The sequence below is a fragment of the Megalobrama amblycephala genome, linkage group LG12 (genome assembly GCF_018812025.1).
Source record: "Megalobrama amblycephala isolate DHTTF-2021 linkage group LG12, ASM1881202v1, whole genome shotgun sequence".
Lineage (NCBI taxonomy): Eukaryota > Metazoa > Chordata > Actinopteri > Cypriniformes > Xenocyprididae > Megalobrama > Megalobrama amblycephala.
In genome coordinates, this window is record NC_063055.1 from 28480884 (window position 1) to 28508273 (window position 27390).

Below are 27390 nucleotides of genomic sequence, written 5' to 3' on the forward strand. Positions count from 1 at the left end.
TAAATAAAAATTATTACAAAATATTTATATATATATATATATATATATATATATATATATATATATATATATATATATATATATATATATATATACAGTACAGTCCAAAAGTTTGGAACCACTAAGATTTTTAATGTTTTTAAAAGAAGTTTCGTCTGCTCACCAAGGCTACATTTATTTAATTAAAAATACAGTAAAAAACAGTAATATTGTGAAATATTATTACAATTTAAAATAACTGTGTACTATTTAAATATATTTGACAAAGTAATTTATTCCTGTGATGCAAAGCTGAATTTTCAGCATCATTACTCCAGTCTTCAGTGTCACATGATCCTTCAGAAATCATTCTAATATGCTGATTTGCTGCTCAATAAACATTTATGATTATTTTCAATGTTGAAAATGGTTGTGTACTTTTTTTTTCAGGATTCCTTGATGAATAGAAAGTTCAAAAGAACAGCATTTATCTGAAATACAAAGCTTCTGTAGCATTATACACTACCGTTAAAAAGTTTGGGGTCAGTAAGAATTTTTATTTTTATTTTTTTGAAAAGAAATTAAAGAAATGAATACTTTTATAAATCAATTAAAAGTGGCAGTAAAGACATTTATAATGTTACAAAAGATTAGATTTCAGATAAACACTGTTCTTTTGAACTTTCTATTCATCAAATAATCCTGAAAAAAAATATTGTACACAAACATTTTGTACAATTGTACACATTAAATGTTTCTTGAGCAGCAGATCAGCAGAATGATTTCTGAAGGATCATGTGACACTGAAGACTGGAGTAATGATGCTGAAAATTCAGCTTTGCCATCACAGGAATAAATTACTTTGTGAAATATATTCAAATAGAAAACAGTTATTTTAAATTGTAATAATATTTCACAATATTACTGTTTTTTACTGTATTTTTAATTAAATAAATGTAGCCTTGGTGAGCAGACGAAACTTCTTTTAAAAACATTAAAAATCTTAGTGGTTCCAAACTTTTGGACTGTACTGTATATAATATTAAAATATGCAATATTTTATGTGCTGACTTGAACTACAGTATTTCCTGTATGCTTTTAATTATTAAGCCACTTTTAATTTAATTTTGTCAGTTTAAATGAAGCTGGTTGGATACAAGTATATTTTATTTCCATGATAATAGTACATAAGTCATAGCATTTAAAATGCTTTATTTAAGTGTAACAATCCGAATGCAAGTAGTCAAAACAGCTCTTTTTATATAGTTTATAAACAAGTTGTAGATTTATACGCTCTGTAGCAGATAAGTATAAATTATATCAACGTTTGAGATACACAAAGCACAAAAACTCCAAGTAACAGGAGTTGCGACAAACTGTTACAACACTTCCCGACTCCCAATGGTTTAACTACACAGAGCGCGATGGTCCCGGACAGTATCAGGCGGAAGAGGTGTGCTTAACATTTAACCTTTTTGTGAGGCAATGTGAAAATGGCGTTATGAAAAGAAACATAGTCGCGGGCTACAGGCAAATAAAGTTTTCAGAGGTAAGTTGATCATAAGGGAAATTACCACAGTCCAAGATGAAAGGGAGATAGACTGCGGTCGTTCATGTAGGCGAGACCTACACGCAAGAACAGGAACAACAAAGTCGAAAAATACGACCAAAGAAGCAACATCCCAGTCTTTACTTCCTTTGTACTTACAGGTCCCTCAACTGTAGAATCGGCTGTGTAACTCCAGACAGATAAAACAAAACAAAAACGCAGTTTAAGTATAAAAATGTCGTTTAGGTATATTAGATGATCGCCAAAACAATTGTAAACAGCGGTAAAAGGTTAGGTTACTTCTTTAATCGCGTGTATTGCACTGTTTGCGATTTATAACAACGACTTTCAGTGTTGCAGACCTGTTGTAATGGATTTTAAACCCATGTTGAATTATTTAATGTAAATACAAAGGTAGGTTCGGTTGCAGTCTGTTTCAGTTTGACTAGTGGGATGCAAAGCTACTTTTAGCTAAACGACAATTAAGTTTTTAATACTTAATACTTAAGTCGAATGTGACAGCAATCTATCTTAAATGCATAAATAATGACTTCTCATAAATACTCAATCATGTTTTCTACATAATTTGTATGTCATGTGCTGATACATCTGAAGAAGTCTATTAATGTGATATTAAGTGAGTGACACGTGGCCCCGCCCTCTTGCCAGTAAACACGTCATCAGAGAAGATGCTGCAAGTTATTTTGATAAAAGATTATGAGGGCACATGAATTTAAAGGATTCGTTCACTTTCAAATGAATATTACCCCAAGCTTTACTCACACTCAAGCCATCCTAGGTGTATATGACTTTCTTGTTTCTGATGAACACAATCGGAGAAATATTAATAAATATCCTGACGCATCCGAGCTTTATAATGGCAGTGAACAGGGGTCACGAGTATGAGCTGAAGAAAGCGCTTCCATCCATATCCATCCATCAAAAACGTTCCGTATTCTGCTTACGAAGAAAGTGTAAACTGGCGCCACATCAGTTGCGCTATTTCCGTAAGTTGAATAGGGAAGGCGTAGGATGTAGCGTTAGCGTTATACGTTGAATACGGAAGGCAGTCTGGTGGAAGCTAAATGTTTCACTTCATAACTTGTTAAATATGGACTTTTTTTTTTTACACAAATGCATCGCTTTGCTTCAGAAGGCCTTTATTAACCACCCTGGGGCCATGTGTAGTACATTTTTACGATGGATGGATGTGGATGGAGACACTTTCTTCAGCTCATACTCGTGACTCCTGTTCACTGCCATTATAAAGCATGGATGCGTCAGAATATCAATTTTGATTTCATGGTAACTTTAACATTCATAAAAATAAGGAGCAGCATGGGCAACACCAGCAGTGAGAGAAGCGGAGCGGAGAAGGCGAACAGGCGAGAGAGCCGTGGTGGTAAAGATGGAGCTCGACCCAAAATCCTGATGGACAGCACGGAGGACGGAGACATCTTCCAAGCAGATGATGCCAAGGTAGTGTGGTTATAGTGAATCATTAATTGTAAAAACATGTCCCTTAAAGGGATAGTTCACCCAGAAATGAAATTGTGATGTTTATCTGCTTACACCAAGATGTAGGTGACTTTGTTTCTTCAGTAGAACACAAATGATGATTTTTAACTCCAACCGTTGCCGTCCGTCAGTCGTATAATGCATGTCAATGGGAATTCCCTCTGTAAGAGTCAAAAAAACATGCACAGACAAATCCAAATTAAACCCTGCGGCTCATGGCGACACATTGATGTCCTAAGACACGAAACGATCGGTTTGTGCCTGAAACCGAATAGTATTTATAGAATTTTTTTTTACCTCTAATACACCACTATGTCCAACTGCCTTGAGCATCCGGTGTGTGAGGTCTAAATGCACTCTGATGCCGGAAGTGATCGCTCGCACTCATTGACGTATACACGCGAGAGATCACTTCCGTCACCAGAGCGCGATCAGACCTCACCAACCGGATGCTCAAGGCAGTTGAACATAGTGGTGTATTAGAGGTAAAAAATTATATAAATACTGTTCAGTTTCTCGCGCAAACTGATCGTTTCGTGTCTTAGGACATCAATGTGTTGTCACGAGCCACAGGGTTTAATTTGGATTTGTCTGTGCATGTTTTTATTCTTATAGATGGAATTCCTATTGACATGCATTATACGACTGACAGACTGCAACGGTTGGAGTTAAAAATCATCATTTGTGTTCTACTGAAGAAACAAAGTCACCTACATCTTGGATGCCCTGGGGGTAAGCAGATAAACATCAAATTTTCATTTTTTGGGTGAACTATCACTTTAACTTGTTTATTGCTGCAATATCTACCTCTATTTCCTGTAGACACCTCATCAATCTTTCGCTCTGTCTTTCTAGGAGTATCTCGCCTGGCGACATGATCAGGAATCAGATACTAAAGCCCCGCCAGAGGAAAGGCCCACTGTGTTCCGCTGGAATGGTCCAGGGAAAGAGATCTACTTGTCTGGCTCCTTCAACAACTGGGCCAGCAAAATTCCCTTGACTAAGAGGTGACTGCTGACAGACCAATAGATCATTAGAATGACATGTAGACTGTGTTAACACAAGAAACACAGCAGGAGGTATCTACATCATCATGAAAAATTATAGAGCTGAATGTTCTACAAGGGGCTTTAAAGGTCCCGTTCTTCGTGATCCAATGTTTCAAACTTTAGTTAGTGTGTAATGTTGTTGTTAGAGTATAAATAAAATCTGTAAAATTTTAAAGCTCAAAGTTCAATGCCAAGCGAGATATTTTATTTAACAGAAGTCGCCTACATCGAACGGCCAGTTTGGACTACATCCCTCTACTTCCTTCTTTAATGACGTCACTAAAACAGTTTTTTTGACTAACCTCCGCCCACAGGAATACACAAGAGTTGCGTTTGTAGAGTGTGTTTGTCGCCATGTCGTCGAAACGCTGTTATTTTCATCCCGCAGTCCAATCACCGGGTCTGATTCCGGCTCAAATTGATAGGGTAAAATTAAAGACATGTTTACAATAACACTGAGCGCGTGCATCTCCACGTTATGGTAAGAGGCGTGACCTTTCCGGGCAAGATGCGCTAAACTGCTGTCGAATCACAACACAGGAACCGCTGGCACAATCAGAACTCGTTACGTATTTCTGAAGGAGGGACTTCATAGAACAAGGAAGTCATCAGCCCGTTTTTATGACAGTGGAAACAGCGGTATACAGATAAGTAAATTATGTGAAAAATACTGTGTTTTTTTACACGCGAAACATGAACACATGTTATATTGCACACTATAAACACAATCAAATCAAATCAAAACCACGAAAAACGGGACCTTTAAGCCAGCTAGATCTCAATCATAGGTCTGTTCAGAGATTCAGAGGGAAATTAAAAGCTAAATCCAAATAATAAAATACATTTAAAGGAATATTCCATGTTCAATACAAGTTAAGCTCACAAAAACTGTAAACTTTAAAATACTCACTTTTTCAAAAATATGTAAAAAAAACTTTTCTTATGTTATATGCCATGACAATGTAATGCCTAAAACCCTAAAACCACTGTAAAAAATGACAAGCTAAAATAAAGCACAAGTTTTATAAGAAGAATTAATGAACACCGCCTTTGACAAGTTTGGGGTCTGTAATTATTTTATTCAAGTGAGGGACCAATCCAAATTATATTTTGTATTTTGTAGTAATCAACATTATGCCACAAAAGCTGTTGATTGAGCTCAACTTGCATTGAACCAGAGGTATATTACTTATTAACATACATACTTAGGATAGCTTATCTTATGGTAAATAGCGCTTACACACTTAGTCTTTCTGATTTTGTAATTTTGGCCTTTTTTGTCAGTAAAAACTGGCAGGATAATTTAAAGACAGCACTTTCTGTGCTTTTACATGTTCAACACTAGGGGTCAGTGTGTGCTAACAAACAACTTAAAAAAAACGACAGTAAACACTCATGTGATCTCATGCAGAAGACCAAAGGGCATCTTTCTGCATGTGCCTTCATTTCACTACCATCATCATTTCACTTATTGTTTTGTTCTCTTTCTCTTTTAACAGTCATAATAATTTTGTGGCAATAATTGACCTGCCTGAAGGAGAACACCAGTATAAGTTCTATGTGGATGGACACTGGATATTAGACCCCAAAGAGGTGGGAGAGAGCCTCTTAAAGTTTTCATTTATCTGAACAGTTGCGATAAACAATGTGGACAGTCAATCAGATTCCAATCGGATACTCAAATATTCAGAATTGGACTGGCAGTGTGAACGTAGTCAACATCTTTTTAATCCTGTTCTTTTATTAAGTTTAATTTTAATACTTTTTTTTTTCTAGCCTGTTGTGACTAATAAGTCAGGCGTGGTGAATAATGTCATTAAAGTGAGGAAAACAGACTTTGAGGTTTTCGATGCGCTGAAGACGGACTCTGAGAAATGTGCTGACATGTCAGGTAACTCTTGATCAACATAAAGCTCTTCACTGTTACGCAATTAAAATATGCTACGGGTTCTGATCTTAAACGTCTTCTGTCAGACTTATCCAGCTCCCCACCAGGCCCGTACCATCAGGATCCCTACTCCACCAAATCAGAAGATCGACTGCGCTCTCCACCCATACTCCCTCCACACCTGTTGCAAGTGCTCCTCAACAAAGACACTGGAATCTCTGTAAGTGCTGCTCTGCTACGTCCTTGATCACCCAATCTAATGAAAGCAGCTGCAGGGGCTGTTGTGGCCTAGTGGTTAGAGAGTTGGACTTGTAATCCTAAGGTCGCAGGTTCGAGTCTCAAAGCCTTAATAACAGTTACTGTTAACTGCAACTAAAATTTAAACTATTAAATATCATTTTCAGTAACTGAAATAAAGCTGAAATAAAATAAAATATTAATATTAGATAACAGAGGGGGGGGGGGGGGATTAGAAATGTTGCCTTGACAACTAACTAAAATAAGTTTAAGTTGAACTTCTAAAATTGCTAAAATTAAAATAAAAAAAATTAGTTAAAGCTATACAGAAATATTTATAAGAAACAAAAACTAATAAAAATGACAAAAGCACATTATAAAGTTACTAAAACTTAAAGGTTTAGTTCACCCAAAAATGTTATTCACACACATGCCGTTCCACACCCGTAAGACCTTTGTTAATCTTTGGAACACAAATTGAAATTTTTGTTGAAATCTGATGGCTCAGTGAGGCCTCCATAGGGAGCAATGACATTTCCTCTCTCAAGATCCATAAAGGTACTAAAAACATATTTAAATCAGTTCATGTGAGTACAGTGGCTCAATATTAATATTATAAAGCGACGAGAATATTTTTGGTGCACCAAAAAAACAAAATAACAAATTATTTAGTGATGGCCGATTTCAAAACACTGCTTCAGGAAGCTTCGGAGCGTTATGAATCAGTGTGTCGAATCCGCAGTTCGGAGCGCCAAAGTCACGTGATTTCAGCAGTTTGGCGGTTTGACACGCGATCCGAATCATGATTCGATACGCTGATTCATTTGTGCTCCGAAGCTTCCTGAAGCAGTGTTTTGAAATCGGCCATCACTACATAAGCTGTTATTTTGTGTTTTTTTTGGTGCACCAAAAATATTCTTGTAATTTTATAATATTAATATTGAACTACTGTACTCACATGAACTGATTTAAATATGTTTTTAGTACCTTTATGGATCTTGAGAGAGGAAATGTCATTGCTTGCCATGGAGGCCTCACGGAGCCATCGGATTTCAACCAAAATATCTTAATTTGTGTTCCGAAGATTAACGAAGGTCTTATGGGTGTGGAACGGCACAAGGGTGAGTAATAAATGACAGAATTTTCATTTTTTGGTGTACTAACCCTTTAAACTATGGTTAAAAGGAAAACTAAAAATATCTTAATAGAAGTGATTCAAAATGTTAAATAAATACTTTAATAGTATATAAAAAAAAAAGAAATTCGGCAATGGTAACACTTTACATTAGGGTCCCATTACTTAATGTCAGTTAATGCATTAAAGGCACAATATGTACGATTTTTACAGTAAAATATCCAAAAGTTATATATTTTGTTAATTTGAGTACTTACAATATCGCAAATGTTTCCAACTATTTGTAAATCGTGAAAAAAAATCACGATTTTAACCAAGGCTTCGGGACGTGTGAAGAGTCGCCTGTCAATTGCGTCATACCCACGTTACCCTCGGTTTCCGGTTTTATTTTGTAGAAACCATGGAAACACCAAAGACGCTTTATTATATTACACCAAAGACGCTTTATTATATTACACCAAAGATGCTTTATTATATTACATGGAAACACCAAAGACGCTTTATTATATTACATGGAAACACCAAAGACGCTTTATTATAAATGCTGGAATTATGTTTTATTAGACAAGGGATCAACTGTTTGGGTACATTTATGGACAGAAAATGAATTATTGTTAAATAGCTCAACACATTTAGTCTTATTGTTTAAATCCAGTTTTCTTGATTTTCCTAGAGTACAGTGCATTACCATGCCTCAGAGAAAAACTATTTTTTCAAGTACCTAAGTAATACAGTATTTTCTCCATCATACAATACATATTAAAATTAATTACATGCCATTTATCAACACAAGCCACCCAGCATTTATTAATATGTTATTCTAATATCGATCTAGCTTACTGCAGTGTGTAACAAGTGTCTCACAGCCGCTGTATGTATGCATCACAACATTATAACATCATTTTCAACACAGTCAAATGTATCTAATTTGATAAACAGCGCTGTTACCTCATACGCTTGATCAGAAGAAGCGGAAGCGGCGACTGCAGCATAATAAAAGTTCCGCTGCTCGCGAGGCGTGTGTTGCGTTAGTCTCTCATCAACAATCGTTCCAGCGGCCTCATTCAACTCCAACATCACTCTGCCCTGCTCTGCTTCATACTACAGTAACATTAATAATCTCATCCATGAACATGATTTCTGCCTGAGTCCTATCCCGATTCTTTTCCACTGGCTGTGAGATGAACACGACAACTCCCAAGATTCTGCGCTCAAAATCGGTGTCATCAAGCCTTTTGAATAGGCGACCTCTAGCAGCAAAAAATCTACATACTGTAGCTTTAACTAACAATGAGCAGTACATTTGTTACAGTATTTTTTTAATCTTTGTTAATGTTAGTTAGTAAAAATAAAGCTGTTAGTTCATGTTAGCTCAGGTTCATTAAATAATATCAATAGATAGAACTTTTGATTTCAACAATGCATTAGTAAATGCTGGAATTAACATCATTACAATTGGGTTGAAAATAAAGATGAGTAAAGGATCTAAATGTAGCGGTTTTACGTGTATTTTACAAAGAACAAAAACCAAACATAACATGATGAGAACTGACAAAGAACTGAAGAAAACAGAGTTTAAATAAACACACAAACCAATCAATGAAATTAACAATAGGTGTAACAGATGATCAACTAATGAAAAACCATGCACCAACTGAAAACTAGGTCACAAAACTAAGGGGCTGTTTACACAGCACCGTTTTCAACTGAAATGCAAACTTTTGAAAACTGGTTTCAAAGTGCAAGTTTTTGAAAACAATGCTGATATTAACTACAAAAACGGAGATCTGTGAAAACTGTGACGGCATGCACATGCTTATTACGTGTCTAGTCTATAGTCATGTGCATTTGGCATGAGTGCTCTGTAAAGTAATGCGTATGTGCACAGGTGCATGGCCTGGCATGCATAATACAGACCCGTGCAAACGGGGATCGCTTTGACAGTTGTCATCTATACAAAGAAAAAATGTTTCTGTTTTTTTTATATTGTTGTTGTTTAAATACTAAAATACTAGACAAAACCCACCCAAACATAAACAGATCACAGAAAATCCCTTACACATTAACTATGATAAATAAATGCTTTAGAAGTATTTTTCATTGTTTGTTCATGTTAACTTATGTAGTTAACAAATTAAACCTTTTTGTAAAGCGTTACCTTTTTTTGCTATTAATATAAATAACATAAACTATTACTATTACTTAAAACTATTTAAACAAATGGATATTAAAGCATTTTCATTTAGGTTTTCAAAAGCACACAAAAACAGGTGGATGGAAACCCAGCAAGTGACTTGAGAGGAGGCCGATTCTTTGTAAATACAGTGTTGCAGTTAAAGCAGTTTCTTTTTGGGCTTAAAGAGATAAGAAAAGATAAAGAGCCTCTGGTTGGAAATTGCTGACCGTGCACTTTTTTACAAAGCAGTGACTTTCCCTAACATGTTCCCATTTTTGCTTTGAACAGTGTGACCCAACCCTGCTGCCTGAACCAAACCATGTGATGCTCAACCACCTGTACGCCCTATCCATCAAGGTTTGATAACAGACTACACACACTTTAGGACACTCAGAGAAGGAAATTATTTAATAATGTTCACACCCTCAGTGATTGTTCACCCAAAAATGAACATTTTGTCATTTAATCACCCTCATTTCACTCAAAACCTGTATGACTTCAGTGGAACTCAAAAGTAGATGTTTAGCAGAATGACAGTGCTGCTGTTTTCCATTCAATGAACGGCTGACAGAAGCACCATAAAAGCATAATTACTTTAATAGATGTGAATTTTAACATGAGGGTGAGTAAATATGTTTTTATTGTTGGGTGTACTCTTTATGCATTTTAATTTTTACTACCGTAGAGATGACAGCATCTTGTGTCTTGTCTTTTTAGAGCTGCTTTGCATCATTGATTCATTATTTTCCTATTTATCACCATTAAGCTGTTTGAAACAATCTGTATTTTAAAAAGGGCTATATAAATAAAGGTGACTTAACTTGACTTGTGAATCTGCTTTCCTCACATAGGATGGTGTGATGGTCCTTAGTGCAACACACCGCTACAAAAAGAAGTATGTGACCACACTGCTGTACAAGCCTATCTGATCTCAATCCACCTGTGGGACCAACACTATTCTCTCTGCTTTCTGCCTGATGTACTGTAAAATTTTACCCATCAAAGAAAGGGACCATAACTATCAAACATCACAAAACCGTGTCTGTGTGAGTTTATATTTGTGTTTCTGAATGTCAGCTTCCGATCCATAAACCCATATCTACAGTGTTTCTGTTTGCACACGTAATGTAATGCATTTTCCAAATGTAAAGATATTTCTTATCAGACTTGCAGACATGTATAATTGTTTTGTGTGTGGCTTTTCAGTTTTTTAAATACTTCTAGACCATTTTAAGGACATCTGTGATGTCATCTTTGAGATCTTGATTCTAGGGATGTCACTAAAAGATTTTTGTGAAAAGATTTAATGTGAACATTCCCATCACGTTGCTTAAGAAATCTCTGCAAATAAAATGAACCATAAAATAATCGTTGATGAGTGGACCATTGTGCTAATAAAACACTATTTGTGTATCATTTAATTACATGGAGCAATCACAGACTGAACTTTGAAAGTGTGGGATCAGCTTTTTTTTCTTTTTTTGTCAAATATATTTTTTATATATATTTGAACTGTTCTGCAGTTTTAATGGGCTTTAATGTGATAATTACGTATGGTCTATAAGAGTATGATGCATTATGTGCATGTTTTTCTTAATGTAAGGTTTTCTTTCTGTCACATTTTGCTTAGAGGAAATTGAAGGTTCTCCTGCAGATCAATCACAACACAAGTTTCATGGCAACAGTTTTGGTCAGTGCTGCACCGTAATTAGGGTTGGCTGAGAGTGTTGTGAGTGTGATGTGATGTGATGTTACCAGGTGATAATGTTGAAAGTTCTGCTAAACTGAGATATTTGTGATGTTTTTCTAGTATGTTAAGTGTGATAGTTTGGTGGAAAGCACTGATCTGCAATGTTTTTTTCATACAGCAGCTTGGCATGAGTCCTTTAAGAGTGCTGAAAACACTTTATTATATAATGAGAATTTGGAATTTATAGAATTTTTATATGTGTTTTGTTTTTTGTTTTTTATAAATCTAAATGTAGACTTAGGCTACACTGAAAAAAGTATGTGATTTACAGATAATCTGATTTAACTTAAAATACGGACCCACTTTATATTAAGTGGCCTTAACTACTTACATTTAAATTAATCATTTGATACAATGCACTTATTGTGTACATACATGTTTTTACATTGTACTTATATTTTAAAAATACCTGCATGTAATTACATCTGTAATTAATTTCTGTAACTACATTGATAATTACACTGTTGACCCATCCCTTACACCTTACCCCTACCCTTAAACCTACCCATACCACCAAAGCTTTCCCTAACCTTACCCGTATCCCACCTCAATAGCAGCAAAAGTGTTTTGCAATTCAATATGAACCCAATAAGTACATTGTACTTATTTTTTGATGTAAGTACATAGTTGTTAACGCCACTTAATATAAAGTGGGACCAAAAATACTATAATCTGTAACTAATGGTATAATACATAACCAATATATAATACACTAGTATCCACCAAAACACAGTTGGTAATGAAAACGCCACATGATTAATCAAAGTTCACCACGAGTGGCTTTTCCACAAGATGAGCTAAATACTAAAATATAAAAGATGAACAGTGTCATACACACAAACACAAAACACCATCATGGTAACTCAAATGACACTAAAATAATGCAATAAACATTCATTTAAATATATAGGATGAATGTACATACCATAATGGACAATAAAAATATATATTTAAAAAAAAGATTTAAATGAAAAAACCTCACTGAAATGTCACACAGAGAACTCTGGGAATGTCAATTTGCATTGCTTTTTTTTTTTTTTTTTACTGTAAATTCTAAGAGGTCTTGGTTCTCACTTTCAAAAAATGAATTTATTTTCATTTTAAAATGTTACTGTAAAATTACATGAAATGTCCTGTTAGATCTACAGCCCGAATTCCAGAAATGTTGGGACGTTTTTTATTATTATTATTATTTGAATGAAATGAAAACTAAAAGACTTTCAAATCACATGAGCCAATATTTTATTCACAACAGAACTTAACAAATGTGTAAACTAAGAAATTTTAAAATTTTATGCACAAAATGAGCTAATTTCAAATAGTTGGAATGGGGGCATGTTTACCATGGTGTTGCATCTCCTCTTCTTTTCAAAACAGTTTGGAGACGCATGGGCATTGAAGTTATGAATTTCTGGAGTTTTGGTGTTGGAATTTGGTCCCATTCTTGCCTGATAAAGGTTTCCAGCTGCTAAAGAGTTTGTGGTTGTCTTTAACATATTTTTTGTTTAATGATGCACCAAATGTTCTCTATAGGTGAAAGATGTGGACTGCAGGCAGGCCAATTCAGCACCCGGACTCTTCTACGACGAAGCCATGCTGTTGTAATAGCTGCAGTATGTGGGTTTGCATTGTCCTGCTGAAATACAGAAGACCTTCTTTGAAATAGACGTCATCTGGAGGGGAGCATATGTTGCTCTAAAACCTTTATATACCTTTCAGCATTCATAATGCCTTCCAAAATATGCAAGCTGCCCATACCGTATGCACTTATGCACCCCCATACCATCAGAGATGCTGGCTTTTGAACTGAATGGTGATAACACGCTGAAAGGTCTCCCTCCTCTATAGCCCGCAGGACACGGCGTCCGTTATTTCCAACAAGGATGTCAAATTTGGACTCGTCTGACCATACAACACTTTTCCACTTTGAAACATTTTAAATAAGCCTTGGCCCACAGGACACAACGGCGTTTCTGAACCATGTTCACAAATGGCTTCCTTTTTGCGTGATAGAGCTTTAGTTGGCATCTGCAGATGGCACGGCGGATTGTATTCCACAATCTTTTTACGCACTCTTTCACAGCTTTGCCCATCTTTACTTCTGAGAGACTCTGCCTCTCTAAGACATCCCTTTTATAGCTAATCATGTTACAGACCTGATATCAATTAACTTAATTAGTTGTTAGATGTTCTCCCAGTTGAATCTTTTCAAAATGTCTTGCTTTTTCAGCCATTTGTTGCCCCATGCCAACTTTTTTGAGACCTGTAGCAGGCATCAAATTTGAAATGAGCTCATTTAGTGGATACAAGTGTAAAATTTCTCAGTTTACACATTTGTTATGTTATCTATGTTCTATTGTGATTAAAATATTGGCTCATGTGATTTGAAAGTCTTTTAGTTTTCATTTTATTCAAATAAAAATTAAAAAAAATGTCCCAACATTTCTGGAATTGGGGTTGTATTACAGTTTTCACTGTATATAGTAAAATACCAATTAACACATTTTTACCATAGCATTTTTACATTTTTTTTTTACAGTTAAAATTAAGATAATTTTGGTAACACTTTAGTATAGGGAACACATATAAACTATTAACTATGACTTTTCCCTCAATAAACTCTTAATTTACTGCTTATTAATAGTAAGTTAGTTGTTAAGTTTAGGTATTGGGTAGGATTAAGAATGTAGAATAAGGTCATGTAGAAAAAGCCATTAATATGTGCTTAATAAGTACTAATAAAGAACCAATATTATAGTAATATGTATGCTATTAAGCAACTAGTTAAAAGACCCTAAAATAAAGTGTTACCATAATTTTTAACAGTGTACATTATGAATTCATTTAAAAACTCAGTTTAACAGCTGCTATAGTAGAGCTGCACTGTGCTTCAGTGTAACCTTCTTTTAATATCAAAAGTGGAACACATGGGCAGAGAAAGAAAAATACCACCTGTTACTGAAAGGACTTGCTCCAAATTTGCTGATAAATTTAGCAACCACTTTTTTTAATCTTTCTTACTTTGAGATCTAATGTTCAATCAATGCAATTTTTCTCATGCATAACAGACATATTTAATGAAGAATGCAAAGTATGTACTGCACCAAACTAGTTGATAGACTGGTTGGTTGTAATAACAAGCTGCTCACATGTAAAAGAGTAAAAAGAAATCCTGTCTATAAAAGGAAGGCTGTTAATTAGAGAAGAGACAGTGATTTGGTGCAAGTCATTGTGCTTGGCATAGCACTTTAAACCTGTTCTACACTGGAAAACTACAGTGGTTATTTCTTAAATCGTTTAGAGAAAGCCCTGTATAGTGTTTATTAAGGTAAGATGAAATAATCATTGTTTTATATTGACTTTAACATCACAGTGATAAAGTGAAGGGTATGCATTGTATGTGTGTCACATAAATAAAATGTCTTTTGCATTTATGCTGTTATTTAAAAGTCATGCACTCTGTGTAGACTAGGATCATAAATATTAGGCCACATTTCAGTCATTTGTAATGATTAAAATTAAGCAGGCTCTGGTATTATGTGACTAAAAAAGGAATTTTATCCTTTCCAGAACTGAAATACCATCTTGCTTTCAATATGGCTAGATTTTGATTATATAACAGATAAATATAGTAGATAGAACGTAGATAAAACATAAAGTAAATGGAGTAGCAGTATTTATTTGTTTAAATATTCATGCTCCTGTCTAAATGTGTTTTTCATCATATAGCATGAGTAGTTTGCCTCATGAGAGTTGTTCATGTAATAGTGTTTTTATAGCCTCAAGAGAAAGGTGTGTTTTAGTTTACATGTGAAGCCATAGGGCATCACACCCAAGCAGCCTCCATTCTCCTGCATGCTTTTAATAACATTTCATTCATTCAGAGGACACTTATACAGAATGAAGTGTGAGAAATAAAAACAACATACAGCACAGAAGTGCCATCTGACACAGAAGGTTGTAAGAGGTGTGGAGTTCAGAAAAATGTTTCATAAGTGCAAGAAATCTTCTGAAAAGAGACTTTCATGTAACATTTTTTAAAAATGAGACATGCGGTATGTGGATTCTCTGAATTGATCCCCATGATTTTTCTGCAAATTGAGCTCCTGGTCTTGAGCTCCATAGAGTTGCTAAAAAATTATAATCTGTGTGAAATCTCAGGAGAAAACAATAGCAATAGATTTGCAATAATATAGTATGTACAATATAATTTATAATACTGTAAGCTAATATTCAGTGTGAAACAAGAGAATGACAGAATCTGACCATATGAAATTTTCCATCACTTTGCTTCTGTCTCGCAGTGTTATGGATGTTCTTCTCACACTTCTGATTCTTACTGTCTCTCTACCAACATGTAAGTATTGTTAATAATTTTATTAGCTCTGACACTAAAGGGTTAATTCTCCCCAAAATGAAATTCCTGTCATTAATTACTCACCCTTATGTCATTCCACACCCATAAAACCTTTGTTCATCTTCAGAACACAAATTAAGATATTTTTGATGAAATCCAAGAGGTTTTTTTTTTTTAATCTTGCATAGAAATAGCATCAAAGGATTAGTTCACTTTCAAAGAAAATTTTCCTGATAATTTACTCACCCCCATGTCATCCAAGATGTTCATGTCCTTCTTTCTTCAGTCGAAAAGAAATTAAGGTTTTTGATGAAAACATTCCAGGATTATTCTCCTTATAGTGGACTTCAATGGACTCCAAACGGTTGAAGGTCAAAATTACAGTTTCAGTGCAGCTTCAAAGGGCTTTGAACAATACCAGACGAGGAATAAGGGTATCTAGCGAAACGTCATTTTCGAAAAAATGTAAATGTATATGCTTTATATAAACAAATGATCGCCTTCCAAGTGTTTACGCTAAAACCGCATTTTCGTATTCTTCAAAAAGCTTACAAAAATGCGGTTTTGGAATGTTTTTGTCACAGAGGCGAACTCCGTGACTCCCTCCTCTGGCCATCGGAGGGAGCCCTAACCTGAGTACTAACATTTACACACTACATTTCCCATAATCCTCTGCCTTGGACTAATTATCCGCCAGCTGCAACTCATCTACTGGACTATAAAGGACTCACCATTACGCCACCCAGACGCAAAGTCTTGTATTGCCGTGGTGTACAATTCTGAGCGTTATCTATCTATCTATCTATCTATCTATCTATCTATCTATCTATCTATCTATCTATCTATCTATCTACCTACCTACCTACCTACCTATCTGTCTATCTATCTATCTATCTATCTATCTATCTGTCTGTCTGACTGATTCCCCTTGTTGATCCTGCTGTTTACCGTTTACAAACCTTTGCTGCCTGTCTCTGACCTGTGCATTGTCTCCTGTTCTGCGAGTGTTATCTGCCAGTCCTGACCTTAGCCTGTCCCAGTTTACGATTCTGCCTGCCCTGTGTTATACCTGTCTGCTCCTGATTTACCCTGCCTGTACGACCACGCTATTGTCTAATAAAGCATGCAAATGGATCCCTGCCTGAATGACCATTCATTACAGTTTTCATCAAAAACCTTAATTTCTTTTCGACTGAAGAAATAGGACATGAACATCTTGGATGACATGGGAGTGAGTAAATTATCAAGAAAATGCTATTTGAAAGTGGATATATATATTCTATATATATATATATATATATATATATATATATATATATATATATATATATAATTATATATATATATATATATATATATATATATATATATATATATAATTATTTACATATATAAAAAAATCTTGCTACAAATTCTAACAATCAATGTATTCCAGTTGCTTTGTTTTATTACTTTGTTTTGTTTTGTTTTTTTAAAAAAAAAGCATGTCTAAATTGAGATAAATCTTGTTAAATCATGTATATTACCTGCTGTTGGATTTTGAAAGTCAGGTGAATTCCAAAAATAAAGTAAAATAAAGTTTGATTTAAAAATAATAATTTGACTATTATTAGGTACAATTGTAATCAGCATTATGCTTAATTACAGTTTGTGTGTTCGGTAAAACTATCCTTTTTTGTCACCCTTTTCATTTGTAATATGTTTTCCTGTACTGTGACCTTCACATAATTTAGCACTCTAACAGTATTATCTTCTCTGTAGTGCATCTGTACAGTATAAAAAACTTGTTGCAATTTGAGGACATGATCGAGTGCACAATACCGAACAGTTCACCAGTGCTGGACTTTGCAGACTATGGCTGCTTTTGTGGTTTTGGTGGTCAAGGGTCGCCAGTTGACCAGCTCGACCGGTGAGTTGATTTTATTGTGGGAATGTGTTACAGTATTTTAATGGTGCTTATTTTTAATTATTTTTTGTAATAATAATGTTCCCTCTATAATGACCTGGTAGGTGTTGTTTTACCCATGATGACTGCTATGCCAAGGCAAAGATTCTTCAGTCCTGCACGTCATTGTTTGACAGTCCCTACACAAACACATATGACTACCAGTGTGATAAGATTACCAGAACAATCACATGTCTGGGTGAGTGAAAATAAATCCCAGGATTCCATCCCATATCAGTGATTCCTAAAAGGCCAAAAGAGACAACCATTTTCAAACCTGCTTGTCTTATTTAGGGTCACAAGAAATATGTATCATTATAATCTATATTGCACGAACTTTTAGGCCTATTTATAGTGTTTTCTTCTCTATTGTGACATGTATCCAAATGAAACAGCTTCTCTAACAAGATAAAAATGTAGGATTTTGTCCATCAGTAACTGATTGAATCATTATGGTTTGCCATTGTTGTGATCTCATGTGAGTGACAGGTTGCCCCACCCTTCATCAGAGAAGAGAAGAGATGTCGCTGCAAGAGGGAGGAGAAGTGAAATTTAAAAAATAATGATATGCACTGATAAATAATTTATAATAATGCTGCAATATTCCATCCAAAAACAAGAATTGTCCATTTTAATTTTAGTTCCTGAATGAACCAACGTTGTTGAACAAATTGTTTGAGTGAATGACTTACAAGTTCCTGAATAAATCAGCATTGTTGAACGAATCAGTTGATTCATTGGCTCACTCATAATAATAGTACACATACTGGCCTAACATATAAATGCAGAAAGACTCAATGAAAATCCCTACCACTAATACACAGGCTATCAATCTCTTTGGAATAAAAACAGACAAACGAATGATGATATAAACCATGGAAAACCCCAGAACTAACTGTTGTATATGTTCACATTTACAACCTGACTAAAATATAAGGCTGAGGTTGTGTGATATCATTAACTAATAGTAGACAATAGATAAGTATGAAAGTGTTATTTCGTTGAGATACTATTATACAGTGCATAGCATAAATGAGTACACCCCCTCTGAACAAATACAAAATATGTATTTTCTTTATGATCACTAATACAATTAATGGAAAGATGGCAAAACTAAACTGTATTAATCAAATACATAATAAAAACTGAGAAATATATGCTATTAATAGCCATAAAATAGCCAGTAAATTAGCCAGTTTTGTTTAAATTAAGGATTGCAGAAATGAGTACACCCTAGATTTAATTCAACAAATGTATAATATTCTAGCACTTATGCCCTCCATAATTTTGAATATACTGCTCTGACCATTCTTGGCACAGAGTGTACAAGTTCATGACAAATTGTCACATCTGTCCTGTTTAACTCCTGGATGATGAGCTCCTTAAATGCCCTGATTTTTAATGGGGAGTTTTGCTTAACTCATCTCTACAGAATCCCCCACAGGCGCTTAAGAGTGTTAAGATTGATTCATGACAGCATTGATAAAGCACAACTCCCTCACACCTTCAGCACTCATACATCCCTATATAAGAGCTTTACTACCACTGAACTTTACTGTGGGAACCAGGCACTTCTCACTGTACTCCTCCTCTAGCAACACCATAACATTTGGATGCTGTTCCAAATGATTGAAATGATTGATTTGGTCTCATGAGACCAGAGTATTGATTCCCAGAATCTATATTTTGTAAATATGGGCTTTGGAAATGGCTAACTGACTTTATTGTGCTTTGGCTACAGTAGGTAGTTCCAGTGAGAACAACAACCATGCATGTCATTTCTGCAGGCTGCATCTTACTCTGTGAGATAAACAGTCACTCTTTTCATAGCTTTTGCTGGCTCTGAGACACTCGCTTGGTATTTCTCCTGCTCTTTGTCTAGCAAAAATTCACTCAATGAAAGCTTAAAATGAAGGCCTGATTAATTCAGGGGCTTTGTCACAAGTCCATTGTTTTTGAATTTCTGTGTTACCTTTGCAATTTTTCACAATTAAAACAATGAATTGGTAATCCTCTTGTACCACTGTCCTCTTTTGTGCTAAGAAATAAGTCTCCTGCAGTTCTCTCCCAAGTGGTGCCATTGTTGTCAGCATTAAGTCTGAGAATGATTCAGTGGGCTATATAACACTTTTAATTGTCAAGAAATGACTTCTCTTTAAATGTTTTGGTTCAACATACTTACCTGTTGATCAAACATTGCCTTAAACAAACACCAGAAAATTTTTATTTTGTTTTATTTAGTAACTTTTAGGGGGGTGTACTCATTTTTGCTACACAACATTTTATCACCTTGATAAGAAAATCTTATTTTCCTGAATAATTTTGACATGCTTCTTTGGTAATTGATTAAGCAGACTTGCTGGAAATTATATCTCTAAAGATTTATTCTCTGACTTTCAGAAGTTTCAGAGGGGGTGTACTCATTTATGCTGTGCATCCATTAATCCATTAATTTCATCCTCTGGCTAAATGGTACTGATTCCTTGGTTGAAGAAGTTAAAGAGGACAATTCAACCCTCATCCAGTCCCATCCTGTAAGTGTTTGGGCTCTCCAACTCACCCCAAACCTGCAACCAAATCCTCCACATCTCTAAACATCAGGACCATCTCATCCACTCCAGGATTCAGCCAAGAGACAGTTCCAGAATGCTCTCCAGAGTCCGCTTCAGCCCCAGAGTCCAGTCATAAGCCAGTTCCAGCCTCAGAGTTCAGTCCCAAGTCTGCTCCAGCCCCAATGTTCAGTTATAAGTCCATTCCAGATCCAGAATATACTTCAACCCATGAGCCTGCTCCAGAGTTGGAGCAAAGTCCAAGGACTACTAAAGTCTCAGCGCCTCATTTAACCTCAGCTCAAAGGAGAAGGCAGGGGAAAAAGAAACGGCCCTCTGCAAGTCCAGCCCCTGACCACAGCCCAGTGTTTGTTCCCATTCCTGACAACAACCCAGTGTCTGCTCCAGCCCCTGAACACAGCCCAGTGTTGGCTCCAGCCCCTGACCTTAGTCTTGTGATGGCTCCAGCCCCTGAGCACAGTACAGAGTTGGCTCCAGTCCCTGAGTTCAGCCTCATCACAGATTTCAGTCACAGTCCCAGAATTCAGTAACTAGTCTATTCCAGCCCTAGAATCCAGTAATAAGTCTGCTCCAGTCTCAGAGTTCTGTATCGAGCCCGTTCTGGCCCCACAGTCTGCATCAGAGTCCACTCTAACCCCTGAATCTACATTGGAGCCCACTCTAACCCCTGAATCAGTCTCAAAGCACACTCACACCTGTGAGTTACCTCTAAATTTACCTCCAGTCCATATGAGAATTCCTCCCAGACCAAGAGTCCACTCCTGAGTACAGTCCAGTGATGGCTCCAGCCCCAGACCAGAGTCCAGTGATCCTGTCAGAATCCTCAGCCAACATGGCCATCATGCCAGAACCCAGCCAGATATTTCCAAGCCCAGAGGATTCAGAGACCCCTCTTCCAATGATTGTTCTTCCTGACCATGAAGGTCGTTTCAAAGACTTCTGTCTGTCAAGATGTGACCATGGAGTTCGTTTCTGAATTCCCTCTATGCCCAGATGCGACTAAGAGGGTCGTTCCCAAGTTTTCTGTTTGCCCAGATACATCCAAGAAGGTCATCCCCAAATTTTCTGTCTGCCCCGATGCAACCACTGAGATCGTCCCCGAGTTTCCTGTCTGTTTAGATTTGATCACCTAGGTCTTTTCCAAGTATCTTGTTTGCCCAGAGGTCGTCCCTGAGTTTTCAATTTGCACTGATGTAGCTCACGCCACAGCCACAGAGGTTGATCAAGATCCCTTCATCATTGCCAAAGGCCGGTCAAATTCACCTCACCATTGTTGCAGAGACCGATCAAGAACCCTTCATCACTGTCACAGAGGCCGAAGCTGTTCCTGTGCTCAAAGTTCCCTTGATTTGGCTACTGAGGGCGCCATGATCTCCTGTGTCCCAAGTTCTCAGGATGCGGCCATGGGGGCCACCATGATCCCCAAGCTACCTTTACTGCCATGGTCCCCTGAGTTATCTGCACCGCCATAGTCCCCTGAGCTGCCGACACCTTCCTGGTTTTACAAGGTTGCTGGTGCCATTCTGGAGGTTCCCTGACCTGCCCGTATATCCCTATTCACCTGCCTGTCACCTGACACAGCTCCAGGAAATGCACCCTCCAACCCTGGCTGGATTCTGTTTTGCGCAAGGTCGCACCTTCCAGTAGGGAGGGAGTACTTTCATGATCTCCATTCACCTGTCCAGTCACCTTAGCACACTACATTTCCATTTCCCAGAATCCCTCCTGGCTCACACCTGCTCACACTCCAAAATCACCACACCTGTCTGCGATTACCCTCATCAGCACCTTTCTATTTAAGCTCACCAGTCAGTTCACCATTTGTCTGGTCTCGTCGTTCCTACCAAGAACTCCTAACCTGACTCCCTAATTTGTGAAACTTACCTGTGCAATCCTTTCTTCACTCTACAGTTTTCTGTTATTAGTCTTCCCTAGTGATCCAGTGTTCTCTCATCTCCCACCGAAACAAAGAATCGTCTTCTATTCCATGACACTGTTGTCTTTGAAATATGGTTAAAGTGCAATGTCCAATGTACTGAAACAAAAATTTACTTTAATATCATTTCTATTACAACTTGCATGTCGTGTATTTAAATATATTTGTAATTACACATTTGTAATGAAGTTGCAGTTAATTGTAAATAATAAATTGCAGTAAACATGTTAACTTTAAATGTAATATTGAATAACACACTACGGTTAATTTATAAGCAAGTACTTATGTGCTTTAGTCAACACTTCAAAATACGTGTACTTATTTAAAGCACAGCGAAAGATCATTAAAACAGAATGAATTAAAATGTACTTTAAGGTAAAACTTTTCATCTCACATTATTACAAAGAGCACTTTTTCAGTGTACTTAAGCATGAGAAATATATCCATGGAAGTTTACTCTCTTAAGTGACCTTTTATTTCATTATTGTATTACCTGCAAATATACTTTTAAGATTTGATGTACAAGTGCGCATTTGATACAATTGAGCACACTTCTTTTTCATAATGGCTGCCTCTCTCTTTCTCTCTTTCAGCCAGTAATGATGACTGTGATATGTTTATCTGCCAGTGTGACAAGGCTGCAGCGGAGTGTTTCGCTCAATCCCCCTATAACGCCTCCAATAATCATCTGCCCTCAAGTGTTTGCAGTTCAGCATCCAGAGAGATCAGCAGCTTTATCATCACTCTTGTTGCATTCACGGTCACTCTCACAATATGTTACAGCAATAAAATACCCTGCAATCAGTGAAATGTGCATGCACCGAACATTATTATTGTTATTTGTAATTTTGGTCAAGAAACCTTTTGTGTGCTGACAGCTGTTTTGCATGTACTTTTGCATGTTTGCAACTTTGCCAGGCCATCTCACGAAATTCTCATCCTTTTTCAGATAACTGAATTCTTGTACCAGCTGTGCAAATTGCCAACACATGTTCATGTTCCCAAAGAGCAAAACGTATTCACACACACGTTTGTTTTTGTGAGTTGTGGGGACTTTCCATAGGCGTAATGGTTTTTATACTGTACAAACTGTATTTTCTGTCGCCCTACACCAACCCTACACCTAAACCTACCCATCACAGGAAACTGTGCACATTTTTACTTTCTCAAAAAACTTGTTCTGTATGATTTATAAGCCTTTTAAAAAAGGGTGTGTGCACATGCACATACTGTAACATATTTCACATGTTAACATATTTCACATGAGTTGGCTTATCAGTGAGCCCCTCCCATCAAGGTTATATAGATTCTATAAATAATCATCTTCAAACACCTGTTCATCTGGTCTTCACCATGAACACCTTTCTGTCTCTCGTGGTCCTGAGTGTGAGTCTGCCCACCTGTGAGTATACTTAAAATTGGATTTATTATTCATCTACTGTACAGGAGCATATTTTATTTAATAATTTCACCTATTATGTATGCAAGGAAAACATTTAATATAGATATATGAGATGATTAAATATAGATATTTAAAATAATTTGAAAAATGGCATTTACTAATTAGTCAGTCAAAAAATGACACTAAAGACCTCTTGCCTTCATGTATTAGATAAAATATATTTTATGAGAATACTGTAAAACTTAAAGGGCTAGTCCACCCCAAAAGTCTGTCATTGTTTACTCACCCTCATGCTGTCCCAAAACTGTATGCATTTCTTTCATCTGTGGAACATAAAAGTAGATATTTTGATAAATGTCTCAGTGTTTTGATTTGGTTTTGTTGCTGTTGTTTTGTCCATACAATGGAAGTCAATGTTGATTGGTTTGTAGGTTCTTTGAAATATTATCTTTTATGTTCCATGAACAGAAGAAAGAAATGCATACAGGTTTGGAACCACACAAGGTTGAGTAAATGATGACAAGTTTCAATTTGGGGTGGAGTATCGCTTTATACAAGACCTAAAGCCAACCCAGAAAACTGGGTGTGTTGAAAAGATCATGGAGTGAAACATTTGGTTCAATGTCTGTATAATTGTATAATCTGTAAGTCTTTTTTTTATATTTTATTTTCTTTCTTTTTTCTTGTCTTAACTTTTTTCTATAATATATAAATTGAAGATGAAGTTCTTTTGAAAACTAAAACTTATAACACCCTGAGGTTAATGTCAAATAAAAAGAATGCTCTCACTACAAGAGTGGATTGTAATACTGACAAAAAAACATGGACACTGATTTAATTTTTTTTATGTGGTAATGAAATTATTTCTTAAAAATAATTATTTTAAAATATTTGAGAAAATAACTGGTTAAGAAACTAATTGGTTAAGTTAGCGTGTTACATCTGACCATCTGACACTCCCTCTACAATTTTACCATGAAACGGATCACTGGATGTAAAGCAGAAACAAAACATATGAAATTGCTATAAATATTTTGTAAGACAGGTGGTGGATGAAAGATACAGTTTTATTTATTTTGATGATAAATTTATGCTATATGGTGCTTCTATAGACCTCTTTAGAGCAGACGTCACAATTACGTCACTTGCAGCTGCGCGCGCATAGTGGTTGCAGAAAAATAGCGGTAGCAATTGGAGGAAAATGTGCAAAATCCACAGAATAAGAGAAAAACGTTTTGTTGTGCCTCTGGATGTTGGAATCGGAATGCAAAAAAATATAGTCTTCATTTTTAAAGAAAACCATCGTTGAAAACGTCCTTTGAAGCTAAATGGAGACGTTTCACAGACTGCACTGATGACACCTGCAAGGATTAGTCTACTATTAAAGCAGGAATTTGATGTAAACAGTAAGTCTACATATTATTACAATATTCACATATGCAGTTCAGAGGACATACATACATAGCAGTTACAGCATGAAATAATATTTAAACCTATAACATTTTACATAGATAACTTTTAAACATAGTCTATAAAATTTTTATTTCACAATTCTGACTTTTTTTCTTGCATTTGCGTGTTTATGACTCCCAGTTCGGCCATTATAACTCGCAATTGTGAGTTTATTTCACAATTCTGAGGGGAAAAAAGTCAGAATTGCGGGATAAATTGCAATTCAGAAAACGAGTGTAACGAGTTACAGGATAACGAGCATATCTCACAATTCTGTTTTTCTTTGTAAGAAATGTGAGATATAAACTCAGGTTTGCGAGAAATAAAAGTCAGAATTGTGAGATATAAACTCGAAATTAACTTTTTTTTTATTCTTTTATTTCGTGCCTTCCATAGACTGCTACTGCTCAACTGTCATTTTCTGCAACCAGGTAGGCTCCGCCCATAAAAAACGTCATCGCTGTTTGCAAACACCAAATTGGTCTATTGATTAATGAAGTCTGTACTATAAATGGTATCAGATATCCCTTTAAAGGGACAGTTCACCCAAAGATGAACATTTGCTCACTCTCATGTCATTCTAAACATGTTTGACATTCTTTTGGTTCATTCAAGTTCTCTTGGGAAGTTCGTATTTATGAATTATAAGTCATAATTACAATGTGAGGAGCATTCAAGTCACACGACGGAGCAAGATGGTGGTGTACCTTCTCTTAATTAACTAAACAAAAATATAGCAATATTTTTTTAACTCTACTTCTAGAAAATGAAGAACAAAGAATGCGGATCAGCTTTGTTTTGCTTTTTATGTTTTTAAATAATTTATGAAAATTTACCCTCGACTAGAGATGTTGAATCCATTGAAAGGATGCAAAAGAACCATTAATATACCATAAAACAAAGTTTATGGTTCATCTATTCTGAAGCCATATGATAGTTTGGTATGAAAAGACTAAAATTTAAAAGCATTTTTGCCTTTGTTAGACAGTTTAGTATGTATATAACAGTTGATGATTAAGCATTATAGTCTGTTATTTACATACTATTTTGATGCTAATTAGTTTGAAGCACTAATAAACTATCACTGTTTAACAGTGCTGGCAACTCTAGACTACCGTGCGCTGTGGCAGTTCAGGTCCATGATCCTCTGTACCATCCCTAATAGCTGGCCTTTACTGGATTATGCAGACTACGGATGCTACTGCGGCAAGGGAGGCTCAGGTACCCCGGTGGATGAACTGGACAGGTCAGATTACAGAGACACTGGAATCAATCACTTGAATCAGTTTTGTCTGTCACACTTCGGCCAGCTCAGACTGAAAAGTTTAGTGCACACTTTATGACTATAAATTCAGAAAACTACACGTTGCACAAATTAAAGTCGGCATGAAATGGAAGTTGTGATTGTCTTTTCTTCCCTAATGTGACGTATATCCGAGTGAAACGGCTTCTCAAACAAGAATTATTGTAGAAAAGGACTTGATTTTGTCCATCAGGATCTGATTCCATATAACACAAATCTCTTAAAATATAATTATTAATCAAAAAGTGAGGGTGACAAACTTTATAAACATGCCCACTGCACTATCTATTCCTCTCTAGGTGCTGTCAGGTGCATGATCAGTGTTATTCAGACTCATGGCAGCAAGATGACTGCTGGGGTATCTTAGACAACCCCTACACTGAAGTCTATTCATTCTCATGTGACAAACCGGCAAAGAAAGTCACCTGTCATGGTAAGTCCCCAGATAACAAAAATATGTTCTATATGTTCATTTTGCCAGCGTTCCCATTAGGTTATTAACATTTTATTTCTGAATGTTCTCTGTTTTTTAATTGTTTCACAAACATTTTTTTTCTTGGTTATGCAGATGTTAATGGAACATTCCACTTTACAAACATTATGTTTTCTGAACATTCTGAAACAAGTATTTAAAAATGTTAGACAGGCATCCAACTAAAATGTTTTAAAATGATGTATAGATCTATTTTTTAAAGACCAGATAAATTTGAACAAATGTTCTGTTAACGTTACTGGAAGAATGTTTGTTCATAACTCTGAGAAAACCTTGCCATAACGCTCGGGAAGTTCTGAGAACGTTTCCTGTTTGCTGTAGGAAAGACTGTAGGAATCAGTAGGACAAAATTTACTAAAGAATTCTATCTGAAAGCTGCTTGTAATTGAGACCTGAACTGCATCTGGATTGTGGCACATAGTTAGACTGCTGTTTGTTTTTTTGTTTGTTTGTTTTTTGTCTCTTGCAGCTGACAAGAATCGCCCCTGTGAGATGTTCATCTGTGAATGTGACAGAAAAGCAGCCGAATGCTTTGCACAAGCGGGTTACAATCCAGAGCACGAGCACTATCCTAGTCAAAACTGCAAATGACCTGACACTTGATAAAGTTTTAAGACTGTCCTTAAAGTCTCATTAAACTTTGCAATGGTG

The 27390-nt window shown here is 36.0% G+C and overlaps 3 protein-coding genes across 6 annotated transcripts; all 3 read left to right on the forward strand.

Moving 5' to 3' along the window:
- Positions 1–1354: 1354 nt before the first annotated feature.
- On the forward strand, positions 1355–10899 carry prkab1b (protein kinase, AMP-activated, beta 1 non-catalytic subunit, b). 3 transcript variants are annotated; one of them, XM_048210362.1, is made up of 8 exons: positions 1355–1432; positions 2860–3007; positions 3902–4053; positions 5595–5688; positions 5872–5986; positions 6070–6203; positions 9820–9888; positions 10383–10899. In XM_048210362.1, exons 1-8 carry the CDS (start codon positions 1404–1406, stop codon positions 10458–10460), a joined length of 819 nt encoding a protein of 272 aa, XP_048066319.1. In that variant the 5' UTR covers positions 1355–1403; the 3' UTR covers positions 10461–10899. The 3 variants fall into 3 exon arrangements, with proteins under 3 accessions (XP_048066319.1, XP_048066320.1, XP_048066321.1); XM_048210363.1 differs by having other exon boundaries at positions 1390–1528; XM_048210364.1 differs by lacking the exon at positions 1355–1432 and adding an exon at positions 1687–1942.
- Positions 10900–14134: 3235 nt separating this feature from the next.
- Positions 14135–22897, forward strand: LOC125280061 (phospholipase A2-like). 2 transcript variants are annotated; one of them, XM_048210371.1, is made up of 5 exons: positions 14135–14609; positions 15586–15638; positions 17400–17547; positions 17649–17782; positions 18073–18522. In XM_048210371.1, the coding sequence occupies exons 2-5, from the start codon at positions 15590–15592 to the stop codon at positions 18144–18146; spliced, it is 405 nt and encodes a 134-aa protein (XP_048066328.1). In that variant the 5' UTR covers positions 14135–14609; positions 15586–15589; the 3' UTR covers positions 18147–18522. The 2 variants fall into 2 exon arrangements, with proteins under 2 accessions (XP_048066328.1, XP_048066327.1); XM_048210370.1 differs by lacking the exon at positions 18073–18522 and adding an exon at positions 22683–22897 and having other exon boundaries at positions 14150–14609.
- A 522-nt stretch (positions 22898–23419) lies between these two features.
- On the forward strand, positions 23420–27390 carry LOC125280062 (phospholipase A2, minor isoenzyme-like). The gene is made up of 4 exons (XM_048210372.1): positions 23420–23491; positions 26039–26189; positions 26546–26679; positions 27209–27390. The coding sequence occupies exons 1-4, from the start codon at positions 23443–23445 to the stop codon at positions 27328–27330; spliced, it is 456 nt and encodes a 151-aa protein (XP_048066329.1). The 5' UTR covers positions 23420–23442; the 3' UTR covers positions 27331–27390.